Genomic DNA, 19,768 nt, shown 5'->3' with positions numbered 1-19,768 from the left:
ATTCATTTCTGAAGGGGGATAATACCTCCTCTTCTCCAGTTTTATTAGAGGTAACACCATGTGTATTACTGGCAAAGAACTTGGCACATAGTAAGTGATCAAAAAATGGTAGCTGTTAGTATATCTGTATTGTAATAGACTAATTTGGCAGAGATTATAAATTTCTAGGCCAATGCAGAGAGAAGATGCAAAGATGAAAGAAGTATTTTGCAATTTGTTAAAGCATCACCCAGCATCTCTGTTTCTCATCCAGTTCGCTCCCAACACCTAAAAGAGTTTATATTCCATGAAAATCAAACAGCCTTCCTGTGAATCTTTGTCTCTCCCAACGAGTTCTTATGGAGTTCGTCGGTTTTTGTGTTTTTTAAGGAAACAATTTATATTACCAAATACAAATTCAAGAAAACAAATTAATATATGGATCTTAAGGGAGGGTAGTTAAGAATTTAGTATAAAACTTCTTTGTTATTCTTTGTTATCTATCTATCAGTGGATGTCAAACAGATGTGAGCTACATTGTCCATTTTTAGAGTAAATAGTGTCTATATGTGTATGTATAGGCATATGTAGCTATCCGAGGCAGTTCCTCTTTTCTCTCTCTTTCTTTCTTTTTCTTTCTCTTGCTCCCCTTTTTTCTTTCTCCAATTATATTAATATTACAAAGCACTCAGCCCTATTTTGGATTAAGTCCTAATGTCAGAGAACAATGCAGTCTTACCAAAGGTAGAAGGGACTCTTTATTTCCTTGCAGCAAATTCTGCCTCCTTGACCTGCCCAAAGGAGAAAGAAAAATCCTTCTTTTTTATTCTATTCGGAGGTTTTAATCCTTAATTAGCAACATCATTTTGATTAAATAAGACTCTGGAGGATTAAGACTGGAGAGCAATCAGTTGTTCTGAAAGATAGCTCTGGAGAATTTATTGTACTGTGGTCTTAGTCATTCAGAGTTGTGTTTAATCAAAGTGACATTTCTCAGTGTTGATTACAAAGGAGACATTATATGAATGAAATATTTCCTTTGGGAAACAGAGGGGACTCCCACTGGGTTTGTGCTTTAGGGCTTCAGGAAGGGGGATGGGGAATGGGGTGAAAATGAATTTCTGCAGCTGTAAGGAACCAGGACAAATTTAGGATGAACATATTTAGATTTTTAAAAATTATTTTCTGATTTCACTAAACAGCTCAGTATTTTGAAAATTTAAAGCATCTAGAAATGTGTATAAAGAATCAGGCTGTGATTTTTTAATGTGATAAAAGAACTGGATGGTAAGAGCCTTGAAGGCTGAATCTGGTTGTCTTACCTTTTTTATTTTTCCAGTTTAAATACTAAACTACAGGCCAACTTTTATGAATGTTCACTTACCTTACTGCAGTTTATAGCAATGAATGCTGATTCCATTCCTGTACACAGTGCGGGGGCTGGTGACAAGATGGACAGAGACTCCACTGGGCAACCAGACAGCTGGCAGAATCCTGGCTCTGTCACTTAGGAGTTTTGTGGTCTTTGGCAAGTTCCTTAATTCCTCAGAGCCCCAGGTTCCTCATCCACAAAGTGGGAATATCTTGGAGAGCTATTGTATCACCTATATATGAAGTATCCTAGCATATTATAGGTATTCAAATTATGATAGCTATTGTTATGATTATTGCTAAATCATGGATAAGCCATCAGCTGAAACCATTGTCTAAATGCTGGGAAAGAGGGAACCCATTTAGGAGGAGGTCATCTTTGAAAGGAGCAGTTTATTAATGTGTAATCTATGTCTTCCAGTCAAAAATGCCTCTAGAAATTACAAGACTGGTAAATATAACGAATTTCAGCCGTGCCTTTAAAAAACAACATACCCCTTGAATCTGTAACCACTTGAAGGCTTTATTCAGTCCTATTTGCAGCACAGATGTCAGATGTTCATAGTTATGGGACCTTTAATGAGATGTGTCATTGCTTCTATACCACCTAAAGCTTCCCAATGATCATGTTAAGTAGCATAGACTGGAAGTCTCAGGCACTGAAAGCACCACTTCCGAGTAAAGCTGCCAAATGTAGGTGAGAAAACCACTCCCAGCCAACATTACCATCTGGTACTGGATCTTCCTCAACTAATGCACCTCACTACAAAAATAAAGCTAAACTCCCTGAAATCAAGAGACATAAAAATCTGCCAACATCCTTGTGTCATTATCCAGATCAGAGCCTGGCTTTCCACATATTCCAAAAGCTGAGATGGACAATTAAGAATCGCCATACTGGAGATCACCTAGGTAAATACACCTGTGCAGATTCTTTTCTGGAAGCAAAAAGAAGGAGGATAACGAAGTCTGTTCCTGGCCACAATTTTAAATTCTACCACAATTAACCTCAAATCTTGCTTCTGCATTTCTCTACTTTCTTCACCTGATAATTTGCATCCTATCTGCATATCACAGTCTGTTGCTAAGGGGTTACTAGGGTGAATTATATACATGATTAAAAGCCCAAATAGAATATTGGTAAAGTTCTTGAAGAAAGTCTAGAGACTGACTTATTTCACCCCAGAAATGTTGACTATCTGGTACTCAAATTGACTCTACATGGTATCTGAAATATTCTGATTTTAACACTTACTCAAATTAAATATATTTTATCTTAGGGAAGCACTAGAGGTAAAAATGTATTATCCCACAGCATTTTTCCAGAATCTATTTTAATATTCACAAGAACATTGAGAACAATGATTGTCAATCCTAGGTGCATATTAAAGCCACCTGAGGATTCTTTTTTAAAAAGTACAAACGCCTGGATCCTGCCACCAAAGATTCTGATTACATTGGTTAGAGGTAGGACCCAGGGACCAGGATTTTTTAAAGCTGCCCAGTTAGAGTTGAGAACCACTGTTCCAACGCAGTGTTGCTCATTTTAATTATCACTTGAGAACCTTGTTGAAAATGTTTCCCAGGTCCCACCTCGAACCTCCTGGATCAGAATTTTCTGGGAGGACAGGTAGGAAATGCACATTTTAAACAAGTACTGTCTTAGTCTATTCAGGCTGCAATAACAAATCAGCATAGATTGGCTGGCTTATAAATAGTAGAAATTTATTTTTCACAGCTCTGGAGGCCAGAATTCTGAGATCAGGGTTCTGGTGAGGGTTCTCTTCCTGGCTGTAAGACTGCTGGCTTCTCACTGTGTCTTCACATGGTGGAAGGGGCAAAGGAGCTCTCGGAGGTCTCTTTTATAAAGGAACTAATCCCATTCAGAAGGGCTCCACCCCTATGATCAAAAGCCCCACCTCCCAAATACACCACTCCCTAATACCATTGTTATAGGAGGTATAACACCTAATACCAAGTTAAGATTTCAACATATGAAATTTGAGGGGACAGAAATATTCCTACCATATCAAGTACTTCAGGTGATTCAGAAGAACAAAGTTTGAAAACAATTCCAGAGCCATAAGGAAAATCTAGTGATGCCTTTGAAAAGAAATGAAACTAATCATTGATTGAACCCACTACTGTGTTTCAGACTGCTTTGGAACTTTCTGACAATTTTATAGCAATTATCTCACATTTAGAAATCTGCCTGATTGAGAAATTCAACATAATTCTGAAAAGAGAGAGAAAAAAATATAAATCTACATATATTCTTCAATCGTAAAATCGTAATTTATAAGGTACATTTCAGCAAACAAAATCAAAGCAGTTCATGAAATAATCTTATTAATACTCAAAATGTCCTTTGAGTTGCATCCTGAGGAGTAGTAGCTTGTAAATAGCTATGAAAAAATCACCAGACCTTCCCAAATTCTATTTGCACTGGCTCTAGCCAAGTTTAACAAATGCTACCCTCTCACCTTAATAACAACAAGCACTTCCTTCTTTACCTTTGCGATCTGAGCTCACTGCAACCTCCATCTCCCGGGTTCAAGCAATTCTCCTGCCTCAGCCTCCCAAGTAGCTGGGACTACAGGTTCATACCACCACGCCAGCTAATTTTTTTGCATTTTAGTAGAGATGGGGTTTCACCATGTTGCCCAGGCTGGTCTCAAATCCCTGAGCTCAGGCAATCCGCCCACGTTGGCCTCCAAAGTGCCAGGATTACAGGCGTGAGCCACGGAGCCGGGCACATGTTCTCTTTTAAGCTTGAAAGGTACATGAGTCAGGACAACTGTTAAAATTTGGGTGTTGGCCAGGCACGGTGACTCACACCTGAATCCCTGGGCTCTGGGAGGCCTAGGCAGGAGGATCACTCAAGGCCAGGGGTTCGAGACAAGCCTGAGTAACCCCATCTCTACCAAAAAAAAAATTTTTTTTTAATTACCCAGGCATGGTGGGGTGAACCTGTAGTCGCATGTACTTGAGAGGCTGAAGCGGAAGAATCGCTTGAGCTCAGGAGGCTGAGATTACAGTGAGCTATGAACACCCTGCACCAGTCTAGCCTGGGTGACAGAGTGAGACCCTATCTCAAAAAAAAAAAAAAAAAAAAAAAAAGGTAGGGGGTGGGCGGCGGTTGTTGGCAAAAGAATGAGGGAATGGGAAAGGAGGGAGAGGGAATGGGAAAGGACAGAAAGGGAATGAAACAGCTTTAAGAGAGGTAGGGAGAGCTTGGGAGAGAGAGTAAAGCAGTCCCCCAAATTTTTAAATTAAAAACTTAACTTCTTCAATCCTAATGTCTAGTTACCAAAATCAATATTTTGTTAAATTGTCTTTAACAGCTTTGCTGGGAAAAAAATATGTATTTACAGATAAAAAAGAACTCTAAAGTTTCTATTTTCCCCCTCTTTCTCCAAATGTTTGGCTGCCAGAATATTCTTTGAAGTACTTCAGTGGCCAATGGTTATGCTAAAAGAGGCAATGATTGACAACAGCCATCCACCATGAAATCAGTGCCCAAGTATTTTATTTCACTGACTCCTCTAAATAGTTCAGTTTTATCCCATTGAAGAGTCACAAATCCCCTGGAAAATTATCTGAACATTGATCAATGTAAAATAAAATACTTTCTCTGGAATATTTAAATGGTACACTAATGCTATGAAGACCTGAAACTTACAGAAAATTTGCCTTCTTTCTTTGATACTGTCTCAGATTAGGAAAGACCATTTAAATAATTTCTCTTCAAATCACCAAAAGTAAACATGAAGCACATCAAAACTGGCCAGTCTAAGAAATGACAAAATATTTGAGTAATTTAAATTTATTACTAAATTAATTAAGTGAATATTTAAAATAATCTCATAAGGATTGCTGAGTTTTGCAGCAACAATTTTTCTCATTTGTATTCAATACCATGCAATCATGAAGACAAAAAAATTACCACTTATATATACTCCCAATTATTTGCAGTTCCCAGTCTGTATTTAAAAGTAGGCTAAAGAAACATATTTTCACTGCTGCTTTCAATTTTCCTTAATCACTGGTATTTGTTTTGCTTTAGTGCTTTGCTCTCTGACTTTTTGTGTGAGAGGTGCTTTATAAATTCAATTTGCTAGTGAGCTATGAGATGAAAGGAGTCTTAATGGTAAGTTTGAAGACTGTGGGTTTTTATTTCTTTTTTTTATAGATGATACATATACAATTTCATCCTTAATTATCTGTGGCTTGTCCTGTCCATGGATCAACAAAGACATATATAAAACATGACTGTACTAGGTAATTCTTTCAGAAAATTACACAATCAAATATGTTGGGTGGCATTTGTTAAAATACATTTAGTACTTCATGTAAAATCTCTTCCTAGACATAGATATTCAGTACTATAATTTTTGGTTTCTAACTACATTTCACAAGATTTAAGTCTTGGAATAGTTGTAATTTTCCTTGACCCTCTTTAGAGCAATGCAGTTTACATCACCATGTGGTATACTGAAGAGTCACACAGTGTTCTCTGAGATTTTCTCAACAATGCTTAACATTTTAAAAAGAGTTTCCTAAAGACTGAAAGCACTGTAACAGTGCTTTTGGCTCCAGATTCTCTGTGTTGCTACAGCCACAAGTCAAGTGTACAGCTTGCAGCAGTAAGAAAGGACAACCTGTGGCTGAGCCTAGGGACTCCACCCAGTTATCCTAGAAAATTATAAGTTTTTGTACCTCACCTACCTTATGATAAATACATTTAGTGGATCACAGTAAATCAGTTTGCTCAGTGTGGTCACGTTCCATGTTCTATTACTTTCTAGGCCAATTATTGAGAGGTTTTAGTTTTTTTACGTTGTGTTTGTTTGATTAATTGATTTTTATGAGATGCCATATTATTAATCTGTTATTTAATCTCCATTTATTTTGAATCTAGTACTGTGCTAGGTCTCATGGAGATAAAGAAATAAAGAATAAAATCTTATCCTCAAGGAGCTTCACAATCTATAAATGAAAAGCAAAACTGACAAAAATGAAATAATTGAAGAAAGAGCATTTTCTTTAGAAGTTCAGAGAAGAAGCTGGGTGTAGTGGCTCATGTTTCTAGTCCCAGCACTTTGGGAGGCCAAAGCGGGTGGATTGCTTGAGCTCAGGAGTTCAAGACCAGCCCAGGCAAAATGGCAAAACCCCATCTCTACAAAAAATACAAAAAAAATAGCTAGGCATGGTGGTGTGCACCTGTGGTGCCAGCTACTCGGGAGGCTGAGGCAAGAGGATCACTTGAGCCCAAGAGATCAAGGCTGCAGTGAGTCAAGGTCATGCTGCTGTACTCCAGCCTAGTCAACAGAGTGAGATAATGTCTCAAAAAACAAAAAAGTTTACAGGAGAGAACAAGCAGAATATTCAAGAAAGTATTTAATGAAGGAAAAGAGACTGAATATAGGACTTTGAAAGTGAGACAGGGCAAGCCAAGAAATAGGACAAGTTAAGGAGACAAACATGAGTAGGTCTGTTTCTGGGACAGTGAGCAGACTAGCTCAACTTCACACATCTTCTTTCCAAACACATACCACATATCTATCCACTTCTATCTCTTTCCTTTGCTACCACCATGGCCCAGTTTGCTCTTAGCTCTCATCCAGACTTACAATAGCTGTGATTTTCTCCATACCTTGCTACAATAGCTGTGATTTTCTCCCTACCTTGCCGCATCTGCAATTCATGAAGCTGACACAATAATCTTTCCACTGAAAACAAGATCATATGAGACCCCTGCTCAATTCCCTTCAAATGACTTCCCAATGCACTGAAAATAAAACCTAAACTTCTTGCCATGAACTTCAAGGCCCTAAATGACCTGGACCACACTTCCTGCTTTATCTTTTCTTCTAATATTTCATCCCTTAATCACTGTATTAGTCCACTTTCATGCTGCTGATAAAGACATACCCAAGACTAGGAAATTTACAAAAGAAAGAGGTTTAATTTGACTTACAGTTCCATGTGTCTGGAGAAGCCTCATAATCATGGTGGAAGGCAAGGAGGAGCAAATCATGTCTTACACAGATGGCAGCAAGCGAAGAGAGAGCTTGTGCAAAGAAACTTCCCTTTTTAAAACCATCAGATCTTGTAAGACCTATTCACTATCACGAGAACAGCATGGGAAAGATGTGCCCCCATGATTCTATCATCTCCCACCTGGTCCCTCCCACAACATGTGGAAAATATGGGAGCTATAAGATGAAATTTGGATGGGGACACAGAGCCAAACAATATCATTCTGCCTCTGGCCCCTCCCAAATCTCATATCCTCACATTTCAAAACCAATCGTGCCTTCCCAACAGTCCCCCAAAGTATCAACTCATTTCAGCATTAACTCAAAAGTCCACAGTCCAAAGTCTCATCTGAGACAAAGCAAGTCCCTTCCATCTATGAGCCTGTAAAATTGAAAACAATTTAGTTACTTCCTAGATATAATGGGGGTACAGGTATTGGGTAAATACAACCATTCCAAATGGGAGAAATTAGCCAAAACAAAGGGGCTACAGGCCCAATGGAAGTCCAAAATGCAGCAGGGCAGTCAAATCTTAAACCTCCAAAATGATCTCCTTTGACTTCATGTCTCACATTTAGGTCATGCTAATGCAAGAGGTGGGTTCCCATGGCCTTCAGCAGCTCCGCCCCTGTGGCTTTGCAGGGTACTGCTTCCCTCCCAGCTGCCTTCACGGGCTGGCATCCAGTGTCTGCTGCTTTTCCAGGCACACGGTGCAAGCTGTCAGTGGATCTACCATTCTGGGGTCTGGAGGCCAGTGGTTCTCTTCTCACAGCTCCAGTAGGCAATGCCCCATTAGGAACTCTGTGTGGGTGCTCTGATCCCACATTTCTGTTCCACACTGCCCCAGCAGAGGTTGTCCAAGAGGGCCCTGCCCCTGCAGCAAACTTCTGCCTGGACATCCAGGTGTTTCCATACATCTTCTGAAACCTAGGTGGAGGTTCCCAAACCTCAGTTCTTGACCTCTGTGCACCCACAGGCTCAACAACACATGGAAGCTGCCAAGGCTTGGGGTTTCCATCCTCTGAAACAGCAGCCTGAGCTGTACCTTGGCCCCTTTTAGTTATGGCTGGAGCAGCTGGGACACAGGGCACCAAGTCCCTGGACTACACATAGCACAGGGACCCTAGGCCTGGCCCACAAAACCATTTTTGCCTCTTAGAACTCTGGGCCTGTGATGGGAGGGGTTGCCATGAAGACCTCTGACATGCCCTGGAGAGACATTTTCCCCATTGTCTGGGGGATTAACATTTGGTTTCTTGTTACTTATGCAAATTTCTGCAGCGGGCTTGAATTTCTCCTAAGAAAATGGGATTTTCTTTTCTATTGCATTGTCAGGCTGCAAATTTTCCAAACTTTTATGCTCTGCTTCCCTTATAAAACTGAATGCCTTTAACAGCACCCAAGTCACCACTTGAATGCTTTGCTGCTTAGACATTTTTTCTGCCAGATGCCCTAAATCATCTCTCTCAAGTTCAAAGTTCCACAAATCTCTAGGGCAGGGGCAAAATGGTGCCAGTCTCTGCTAAAACATAACAAGAGTCACCTTTGTTCCAGCTTCCAAGTGTCTCATCTCCATCTGAGACCACTTCAACCTGGATTTCATTGTCCATGTCATTATTAGCATTTTGGTCAAAGCCATTCAACAAGTCTCCAGGGCATTCCAAACTTTCCCACATTTTCCTGTCTTCTGAGCCCTCCAAACTGTTCCATCCTCTGCCTGTTACCCAGTTCCAAAGTCACTTGCGCATTTGCAGGTATCTTTTCAGCAGTGCCCCATGCTACTGGTACCAATTTACTGTATTATTCTGCTTTCACACTGCTGATAAAGACATACCTGAGACTGGGCAATTTACAAAAGAAAGAGGTTTAACTGGACTTACAGTTACACATGGCTGGAGAGACCTCACAATCATGGGAGAAGGCAAGGAGGAGCAAGTCACATCTTATATAGATGACAGCAGGCAAAGAGGGAGCTGTGCAGAGAAACTCCCATTTTTAAAACCATCATATCTTGTTAGACCCATTCCCTATCACGAGAGCATCACAGAAAAGACCCGCCCCCATGATTCAATCATCTCCAATTGGGTCCCTCCCACAACATGTGGGAATTATGAGAGCTACAAGTTGAGATTTGGATGGGGACAGAGAGCTAAACCACATCACTCACTATGTTCCAACTTCACTGCTTTTTTTGTTCCTGAAATCAGGGTTGGAGAAAAATGAACATTTGATGATGACATTTGCTTAGCACCATGTAGTTATAATCCATGTTCTTCATGTAATGTTCTTCATTAAAATTCTTAACAAAAAACCTTGTTTAGAGGGTGTGATTCCAATTTTTAAAGTTCCAGAGAGTAGAAGATCACAGACCATGTGATTTTCAGATTTTGTGACTCTAACTCATGTCTTTGGACTACCAGTCTGAAGAGGCAGGACAACATTTACAGTTAATGGTTGATATACAAAATGTGATGAGAGGAATGAGAGGAATGAAAGGTAATTTCAAATGTTAAAGGCTGGATTAACAAGACAATGATAGTGTCATGAAATTGATAACTGCAAAGATGCAGAAAGAAGTATTAACAGGATATTTAGCCCAATTAGCCCTGTACCAGGATGATGGCTTCTGCTCATGGCTCTACAAGCAACACAGCTGTGTGAATTTGGATGAGTCATTTCAGTTCTCCAAGTTCAGATTTCTTCTCTGAAAGAGAGGGAGAAAAGTTTTCCGACCTCAGTTTAGGCAATGATTTCTGAGAAACAATTCTAAAAGGACGATCCATGAAAAAAATTATAATAGGACTTCATCACAATTAAGAATTTCTGCTTTTCAAAAGACACTTTTAATAGAATGAAAAGACAAGCCATAGACTGGGAGAAAATACTTACAAATCACATAATTGAGAAAGGACTTATAGCCAGAATACATAAGGACAGAAATTTCACCAAAGAAGATATGCAGATGGTCAATAAGCACATGAAAAGATGCTCAATATCATTAGTCATTAGGGAAATGCAAAATAAAACCACAATGATATACCAGTACACATGTACTATACCAAGTTTTGGCAGGGATATGAAGAGATTAGAACTCTCATACACATGTTGTGATAACGTAAAAATGTTACAACTACTTAAAAACTATTTGATATTTTCTTAAAATATTAAATATACATCTATCATATCACCCAGCCATTACACTCCTAGGTTTTAACCAAGAGAAATTAATGTCTATGTCTGTTCAAAGGCTTGTACATGAATGTTCTTAACAGCATTATTTGTAATAGCAATAAGCTGAAAAAGTCTATTAACAGATAAATGCATAAACAAACAGTGGTACATTTACATAATGGAATAGTACTTGGCAACAGAGAGGAATGGGTACAGATAAATATACTAACATGGATGAATCTCAAAATAATTATGCTAAGTGAAAGAAGCCAGATTAAAAAATACAGATAATTTAATATTTTTTTTAAATCTATGAATTGCAAACTAATTTATAGTGACAGAAAAAAGATCAGTGGTTTCCTGGAGATGAGGAAGGGGAAATGAGAAGGGGTAAGAGGAAGGATGACAAAGGGATGTGACTGAGCTTTAGAAGCAATGGATATGTTTGTTATCTTGAATGTGGTAATTATTTTGTGTGTACATACATATTCAAAACATAAAATTGCACACTTCAAATATATGCAGTTTACTGCATCTCAATTATATCTCAATAAAGCTCTTAAAAAAAAAAAACAAGAGAAAAGAAAGTAACAGTAACCAAGACAGTATGGTATTGGCATGAGGATAGATTAGTGGAACAGAACTGAGAGTCAGAAAATACACCTACATTTGTATGGTCAATTGATTTTCAACAAAAGTGTCAAAAGATCACTGAGGAAAAGATCATCTTCTCAATAAATGGTATTGTAATAACTGAATATCCATATAGGAAATAATTACCCCATGACACTCTACTAAAAATTAATTCAAATTAGATTATTAACTTTATATGAGATCAAAACCCATAAAAGTGATTTTTAAAAAAAAGGGAAAATACTTGTGACTTAGGTTTAGAAAGTATTCTTTACATGGGACACAAAAAGTATGAACCAATAAAGATAAAAATTGATAGACTAAAGTCTATTAAAATTTTAAACTTTTTCTTATCAAAAGATATCATTGAGAAAATGAAAAGGAAAACCTCATATTATAAGAAAACATTTGTAGAACATGTATCTGACAGATGACATGCATCCAAAATATATGAAGACCTTTGACAAATCAATGATAGGAAAAGAAACTACCCGATAAAAAATAAAATAAGAGGATTTCCAGTATTAGCCAATATGAGAAGAGCCCTATTTCTCCCAAGTACTTCTTACATTGAAAAAACCCGAACTTAACACAACAAACGAACGTAGGGAGATTCCAAAAGGTGGAAAGAAGACAGTCTCTTCCTAGGGGCCTTTGAACTTGAGGAAGGACAATAATGAATTTCCTGGGTTTTCCTTTTGTTATCAGTAGGGCTATGGAGAAACCTAGAACCTGGAACCAGGTACAGACGGGTAAGAGCCGAGGTGTGGCAAGTAATGGGCAGCTCCAAAAAAAGTCCTGCTCCCCTTACACAAAGTATTAGGGAAAAGGTAGACTAACACAGGAGAAAATATTTTTGACAATATCTGTCCTTCTGTAGCCAAACACTATTAAAAACACTGCCTCCCCTGCATATTCCTGGCCTAATAGTTTCAGCAGACATGAGCAAGACTTAATATTTTACATAAACACTTGGAGAATCACACAGGAACACTCTGATTCCCAAGTCCGGTGATGTTGCTGAGGCCAAGTGAGGAGCTTGTCTTGGATCTCCTGCCCAGCAGAAACTGGAAGTGCTCTAATTTACCCCCCTGGGCGGTGTCAGCTGGGTACAGCAGGGAGTTGAGCCTCCATTCTCAACCAGAAAGTATGCAGCAAGGCTAGTCTCCAATTAATTAGCAATAATATTCCATGTCTTCAATTATTTTTCCCTCCCCATCCCCCCAGCTTACTTTGTCATACTCTCCTGTGTGATGGAGGAAATAATCTTAGTTAAAATTCAACTCTCCACATATTCCATTATTGTACTCACACAGCAACAAGTCTGAGAAAAATGCAAAATTATACTATGATCGCATTAAGTTCATGACCACCAAACTGGTTCCTTATCATTGCCTAGCAAGTATATGATGCCCAATTTCTCTCCTTCTCCTTCAGATTACAATTTCTAAACATTTTCTTTCTTCTCAAACCTTCAATATTCCCTTTCCATAGCCAGTTCTACCTGTTGTCTGTACTTCTCCTTTTACTTAGAGGAAATAGAGGGAAATAAGGGAAGGAAGGAGGGAGGAAGTGGGGGAGGGAGGGAGGAAGGAAGGAAAGAAGGAAGGAACAAGGAAGGAAGGAAGGAGAGAAGAGAGGGAGGGAGTGAGGGAGGAAAGGAGGGAGGGAAAGAATGAAGGAAAGGAAAAAGAAAAGGGGAGGGGCGGGGAGGGGAGGGGAGAAGAGAGGAGAGGAGAGGAGAGGAGAGGAGAGAGGAATCAGATGTGCAGCCTGGGCAACACGGTGAGACCTCATCTCTACTAAAAAAAAAAAAAAAAAATTACCAGGTATGGTAGTGCGTGCCTGTGGTCCCAGCTACTTGAGAGAAGCTGAGGCAGTAAGATTGCTTCAGCCTGGGAGGTCAAAGCTGCAGTGAGCCATGATTGCACCGCTGCATTCCAGCCTGAGTGACAGAGTAAGACTTTGTCGCAAAAAAAAAAAAAAAAAAAAAAAGGAAAGAAAGAAAGAAAAGAAAAAGAAAAAGAAAAAAAAAAAGAAAAAGAAGATGTGGCAGACATGCCCCAGGATGACCCCCAGTGGACCACACTTGTTTGGACCCATCCCCCTGAGTGCAGGCACAACCTGTAACCCGATTCTAACCAATAGAATATGGGAAAGATTATGGGATATCACTCCCCTAATTATGTTATATGGCAAAGGTGAAATGATTTTGCAGAGATAATTGGGGTTTCTCATCAGTTGATTTGAGTTGATCAGAGCCCAGATTATACTGGGTGGGTCTCATCTAATCACATAAGCCCTTTAAATTGTAATGATAGTGTAAGTGTACTAAGCCTTATCTAAAATTTTAATGATAGTGTAAGTGTACTAAGGCTTGCACAACTGAAACACTTAAAAAAACTAATATGTATATGTTATATATGTAAATGAGTAAATTTTATTGTATTTAATTTTATGTCAATTTTTTAAGTAAAAGTTATGATCTCTTCTTTGCAATGGGATTCTAATGGCAAGATTTATACCCAGTGAAAGGTTGAGAGGTAGAGATGATTTTCCCAGAACTTGCAAACCAGACTACTGGGGTAGGTACCTCTCTGTGATACTAATCATTGGGAAGAAAAATGGAAAGTTTTATTCAAATGTCACTCATTTCTTCAGTTACATGCTATTCTAAGTATAACCCAGATATTTCTGAGTATTTGTGTTTTCCTATACTTTGAAAACTGGAATATACAGGAAGGATTAACTTTTTAATCCTTCCAGTTTCATTAGGGGTATATGAATGATTAAGTGTTGTCTATAGCTTCTTTAGCACCACAGTGCTACAGAGACTGTATGGCCTGCAAAGCCTAAAATATTTACTATCTATTCAGCCCTTTAGAGAAAAATTTTGCCAACCTCTGATTTAGATGAAAGAGAGCACCTTCTTTCTATATCGATTCTAAACAAGGATAAAACAAAGATAATGAAACTGCTAAGTCAGGGCTGATGTTTATATACTTGTTAAGAAATCTGATAAACAATATTTGCAAAGTTGGGTTCAGTTAACATGCCATCATTTGGTAGTTTACATTTGATTAGAAGCATTAAAATTAGCAATAGTTATCTAAAGCAATTCAATGGTATTTTTATTTTTGTCTGTCTGTATACCCCAGGTTTTATTGGCTCATGAACCTAAATGCAACTATTGTGTTTCTGGGAATATCTTACATCCAGCACTCACAGGCCTGGGCCCTTGTTTTACTTATTCCTTTTATGTCTATGCTTATGGCTGTGATAACTCTTCATATGATACACTACAATCTAATTTATCAGTCAGAAAAACGTAAGTAAATTATGCGTTACATTAATTTCTGGGTTTATATTGTTTTCTTGACAGATCTCCTTTCTCTTTGATTCTTTATAACTTCTCTTTCAACTCAGAATTTGAAAATTGTGTCAGATATTACCCTTGATAAAGCAATGGTCTGCAAGAATATTTTTAAGTAAAAATTAAGACTGCTTCTTTGCAATTGGATTCTAATGGCAAGATTTAGACCCAATGAAAAGTTGAGAGGTAGAGATTCCTCTTCTCCCCATCTTTCTTTTTTCCCTGGTTGAAAAAGTTTTAATAATGGAATATCTTAAGCATAAACAAAAGTAGATAAAGACTATACATGAACCTCACCTAGGTAGCTCTGAGCTTCAGCAATTATCAACTCATCTTCACTCACTTTTTCTTCTTCTCACCCGGGTAATTTTCAAGCAAAAACTAAATATTATAGCATTTCTTATTCTTGTATTTTGTTATATTTATTAATATGTAATATATTATGTAGGTGTATGCATACATAAAAGTTAAATTCCATTTGAAAAACATAACCACAATGTCATTATCAATCTGTCTCTCTCTGTCACACACACCCACATGTGTTTGTGGAGGAAGAAAATTTCTTAACACCATCAAATATCTAGTCACTGTTAAAATCTCCCTGATTGTTTCCTTTTTGAAATTTGTTTTTTTGTCTTATAGTTTGTTCAAATCAAATCCAAAAAAGGTTTAAACATTCCAAATGCCAGATATGTCCAGAAACTAACTATCTATCTATCTATCTATTCCCCATGCATCTCTATCTCTATTTAATTTATTATTATTATTATTATTTTTTGAGACGGAGCCTCTCTCTGTCGTCCAGGCTGGAGTGCAGTGGTGCGATCTCCGCTCACTGCAAGCTCCGACTCCCAGGTTCATGCCATTCACCTGCCTCAGCCTCCCGAGTAGCTGGGACTACAGGCGCCCGCCACCACGCCCGGCTAATTTTTTGTATTTTTAGTAGAGACGGGGTTTCACCATGTTATCCAGGATGGTCTCGATCTCCTGACCTCGTGATCTGTCCGACTCAGCCTCCCAAAGTACTGGGATTACAGGCGTGAGCCACCACGCCCGGCCCCTAATTTATTATTTTTTAAAAAGAAATCTTAACATTTCTTAGAGCATTTCCCATAGTCGGGATTTTGTGAATTGCATCCGCATAGTGCTTTCCCTCTGTATTTCCTGTAAATTTTCTAATAGACCTAGATACTTGCAGATTCAGATTTTATTTTGGTCAAATTTCTTCATAGGTGGCATTATGTACTTTAATTAAGAGGCATAATGTCTGTTTTTGCAGAGTTAGCATTCATTGATGATTTTTGCCCAAATCCAATATTTTATTGAGGATTGCAAGGTGATCATATTCTATATTTCTTCCTCTTTTACTAGCTGAAATAGTTTCATAAAGACAGGTATCTCCTCATCAGCTAGTTACATTGAGGTATAGTATATGTAATAAAAAGAAGATAAACATTTAATTATTTCCTTCTATCTATAGATTTGCAAATTATTGAGTTGAATTTCAACATTCTGCTAATGTAACTATTAGGATTTCTTTTAAAAAAACTATGATTATGAATTTATGCTCTTAAGCGTTTTTTATGTATTTTAATCTACTACAGCTAGTGATTCTCAAATTTGTTTCCATATTTGGACAGTGAAGTCCCCTTCATGTTGGTACCTTAGTCGTTCAGATAAGCCTCTTGCTGTTTTTCATTGCTTCCTTTGTTTTATGGATTATCCTTCCATTTTTAAATAAATGCAAATATTAAAATATGTGTGGGTGCATGTAGGCATATATATTGTCTGTCCTTTTGATGTAAGAAGTAACATATAATTCACACTTTTCTCACTTACTTTTTTTTTACTTAGTATAGTTTAGGGATCGTTTTATAATTGTATATTCACCGTGTAACAAACTATCATTTATTTTACCAGTCCCATATGGATAGACATTTGGGTTGTTTTTTTACATTTGCCATATTAAGTAGATTCTAACAAATAGCTTGGTGCATGTTTCTCTTTGCTTTTCTTTTTTGCCAGTGTATCTTTAGGATAGATTCCTAGAAGTAATATTGCCAAATCAAAAGTAAGTCCATATATAATTTTTCTATATGTTGCCAAATTCCTTTCTATAGTGGTTGTGGCACTATTTTGTATTTCTACCAAAAATGTACAAGCATGCCTTTTTCCCCACACCCTCTCAAACAAAGTATATTGTCAAACTTTGGGATTTTTGCCAATTTGAGAGTGGAAAATGGTATCTTGCTGTGGTTTAAATTTGCATTTTTCTTATTTTGAGAAGAGGTGAGCATCTTTTCATTGCCTTAGAGCATTTTGAATTTCTTTTTCAGTGAATTACCTGTTCATGTTTCTAGTTCAACTTTTCTATAGGGTTGTGGTATTTATTGTGGTAAAAAAACATACAATATAAAATTTACCATCTTTATCATTTTTTTTCTGAGTGTATAAGATGAACATGTAATTTTCAGCTCAGGCATTCAGCTATCAGGACTATTTATTGTAGCTTTTAACTGATAATAATAATTGTACATATTTACGAGGTACATAGTGATGTTTCAATACATAAAAGGTATAGTAATCACATCAGGGTAATTGGCAGATCCATCATCTCAAACATCATTTCTTTGTGTTGGGAAAATTCAATATCCTTCTTCTAGCTATCTAAAACTATATAATATTTTATTGTTAACTATAGTCATCCTACAGTGGTATAGAACACTAATACACATTCCTCCTACCTAGCTATAATTTTGTGTCACTTAATAAATCTCTCCCTTTCCCCTATGCTTCCCAGCCTCTAATATCCTCTGTTCTACGTTTTACTTCTTTGAGATCAGCTTTTTCTGGCTTCCACGTGTAAATGAGAACATGCAATGTTTAACTTTCTCTTGGCTTATTTCACTTAACATAATGCCTTGCAGTTTCATTCATTTATCCAAAGGAAGGAAAATCAATACATCAGAGACATTTGCACCCTCATATTTATTGCAGCACTACTCACAATAGCTGAGATATGGCATCAGTCTAGGCATCCAACAACAAATGAATGAATAAAGAAAATGTGGTATCTATACACGATGGAATACTATTCAGCCATAAAAAGAATGAAATCCTGTCATTTGCAGCAACACCAGTAGAACTGGAAGACATTGTGTTAAGTGAAATAAACCATCTTAATCATTTTAAGTGTACAGTTCAGTAGTGTTAAGTATATTCATATTGTTATGCACTGGATTTCTAGAACTTTTTCATCTTGCCGCAACACTAAAGCTGTATACCCACTAAACACTAATTCCTCCTCCCCACTCCTCCTAGCCCTTGGTAAATGCTCTTCTACTTTCTGTTTCTATTTTTTTGACTGCTTTAGCTACTTCATATGAGTGGAATCATATTATTATTATTACTTCAAAGACAGGGTCTTTGTCCTTTTATGACTACTCACTTAGCCTAATATCCTCAACGTTTATCCATGTTGTAGCATCCTGTCACATGCTACAACATGGATATACCTTGAGAATATTAGGATATGAATACCACATAACATTCCATTGTATGTATATACCACATTTTCTTTATTCACTTGTCTAACAATGGACATGTGGGATGCGTCTAGCTCTTGGCAAATATAAATAATGCTGAGATGAATGAGGGTATGTAAATATTTCCTCAGAATCTCACTTTGAATTCTTACGGATATACACTCAGAAGTGGGATTGCTGAATCATATAGTAGTAATTCTACTTTAAAGTTTTTGAGAACTCTTTTTACTGCTTTCCACAATGGCTGCACCATTTTACATTTCCACCAACAGTGCACAAGGGTTACCCACAATTTCTCCACATCCTCGTCAATGCAGTATTTTTCTGATCTTTTAATATTGCCCACCTTGAATGATGGCTATGAAGTGATATCTTCTTATTGTTATTTCAAAGACAGGGTCTCCCTATGTTGCCTAGGCTGATCTCAAACTCCTGAGCTCAAAGGATTTTCCCACCTCATCCTTCCAAAATGCTGGGATTAGAAGTGTGAGCCACGGCACCCAGCCTCATTATGGTTTTGATTTGCATTTCCCTAGTAATTAGTGATGTTGAGCATCTTTTCATGTGTGTATTGGCCATCTGTAAATCTTCTTTGAAGAAAATTCTATTCAAGTCCTTTGGTCATTTTTTAAACAGGTTATTTGAGGTTGGGGGGATTTTTGTTAAGTTGTAGAAGTTCATTATATATTCTGGATATTAGCCCCATATCAGACATATGTTTTGCAATTATTTTCCCCCATTCCATATGTTGCCTTTTCACTCTGTGGATTGTTTTCTTTAAAATGCAGACGTTTTCATGTTTGATGTCACCCCATTTGTCTATTTTTAATTTTTTTGTTGCCTGTGTTTTATTGTCATGTCCAAGAAATCATTGCTAATCTTCTGAAGCTGTTGCCCTATAGTTTCTTCCTGTAGGAGTTTAATGGTTTTAGGTCTTTAATTTATTTTGAGTTAATTTTTGTACATGGTCTAAAGCAAGGATCCAACTTCATTCTTTTGCATGTGGATATCCGATTTTCCCCGCCCTATTTGTTGAAGAGACTGTCCTTTCCCCCTTACGTAGTCTTGGCACCCCTGATGAAAATTATTCGCCAACATATGCGAAGGTGTATTTTTGGGTTCTCTACTCTGTTCCATTGGTCTTATATCTATCTTCATATCAGAACCTTGTACTCTTAATTGCTGTTACTTTGTAGTATGTTTTAAAATCAAGAAGTGTGGGACATCCAACTTCAATTTTCTTTTTCAAGTTTGTTTTCACTATTAATATTCCATATGAATTTCAGGAATTTTTTTCTATTTCTGCAAAAATGCTATTGAGATTTTGACAGGGATTGCATTGAATCTATAGATCACTTTGGCTAGTATGGACATTTTAACAACATTAAGTCTTCCAATTCACAAGCACAGGATATCTTTCCATTTATTTGTATATTCTTCAATTTTTTTTTAGTAAAGTTTTATAGTGTCCACTATACAAGTCTTTCACCTTCTTGGTTAAGTTTATTTCTAAGTATTTATCTTTTCAATGCTATAGTATATGGGAATGTTTCCTTAATTTACTTTCAGATCAGTCATCGTTAATTATAGAAATGCAACTGATTTTTGAGTGCTGATCTTGTATTCTGAAACTGCTGAACTCCTTTATTAATTCT

At 37.3% G+C, this 19,768-nt stretch overlaps 1 protein-coding gene and 1 long non-coding RNA gene across 2 annotated transcripts in view; one reads left to right on the top strand and one right to left on the bottom strand.

Annotated features, from left to right (window-relative positions):
• SLC15A5 (solute carrier family 15 member 5) overlaps window positions 1–19,768 on the top strand; it is an 87,824-nt gene that overhangs the window by 5,514 nt on the left and 62,542 nt on the right. Inside the window, exon 3 of the mRNA XM_034935426.2 lies at window positions 14,354–14,523. Within this exon, the coding sequence (XP_034791317.1) occupies window positions 14,354–14,523 (170 nt within the window). The remainder of the gene's footprint in view (window positions 1–14,353; window positions 14,524–19,768) is intronic.
• LOC117975386 (uncharacterized) overlaps window positions 7,804–19,768 on the bottom strand; it is a 67,371-nt gene continuing 55,406 nt past the window's right edge. Inside the window, exon 3 of the long non-coding RNA XR_004665626.3 lies at window positions 7,804–10,095. This is a non-coding gene — a long non-coding RNA (uncharacterized LOC117975386). The remainder of the gene's footprint in view (window positions 10,096–19,768) is intronic.

The sequence above is a fragment of the Pan paniscus genome, chromosome 10 (genome assembly GCF_029289425.2).
Source record: "Pan paniscus chromosome 10, NHGRI_mPanPan1-v2.0_pri, whole genome shotgun sequence".
In the NCBI taxonomy this organism is placed as follows: domain Eukaryota; kingdom Metazoa; phylum Chordata; class Mammalia; order Primates; family Hominidae; genus Pan; species Pan paniscus.
This window is presented reverse-complemented; position numbering and strand designations above follow the sequence as displayed.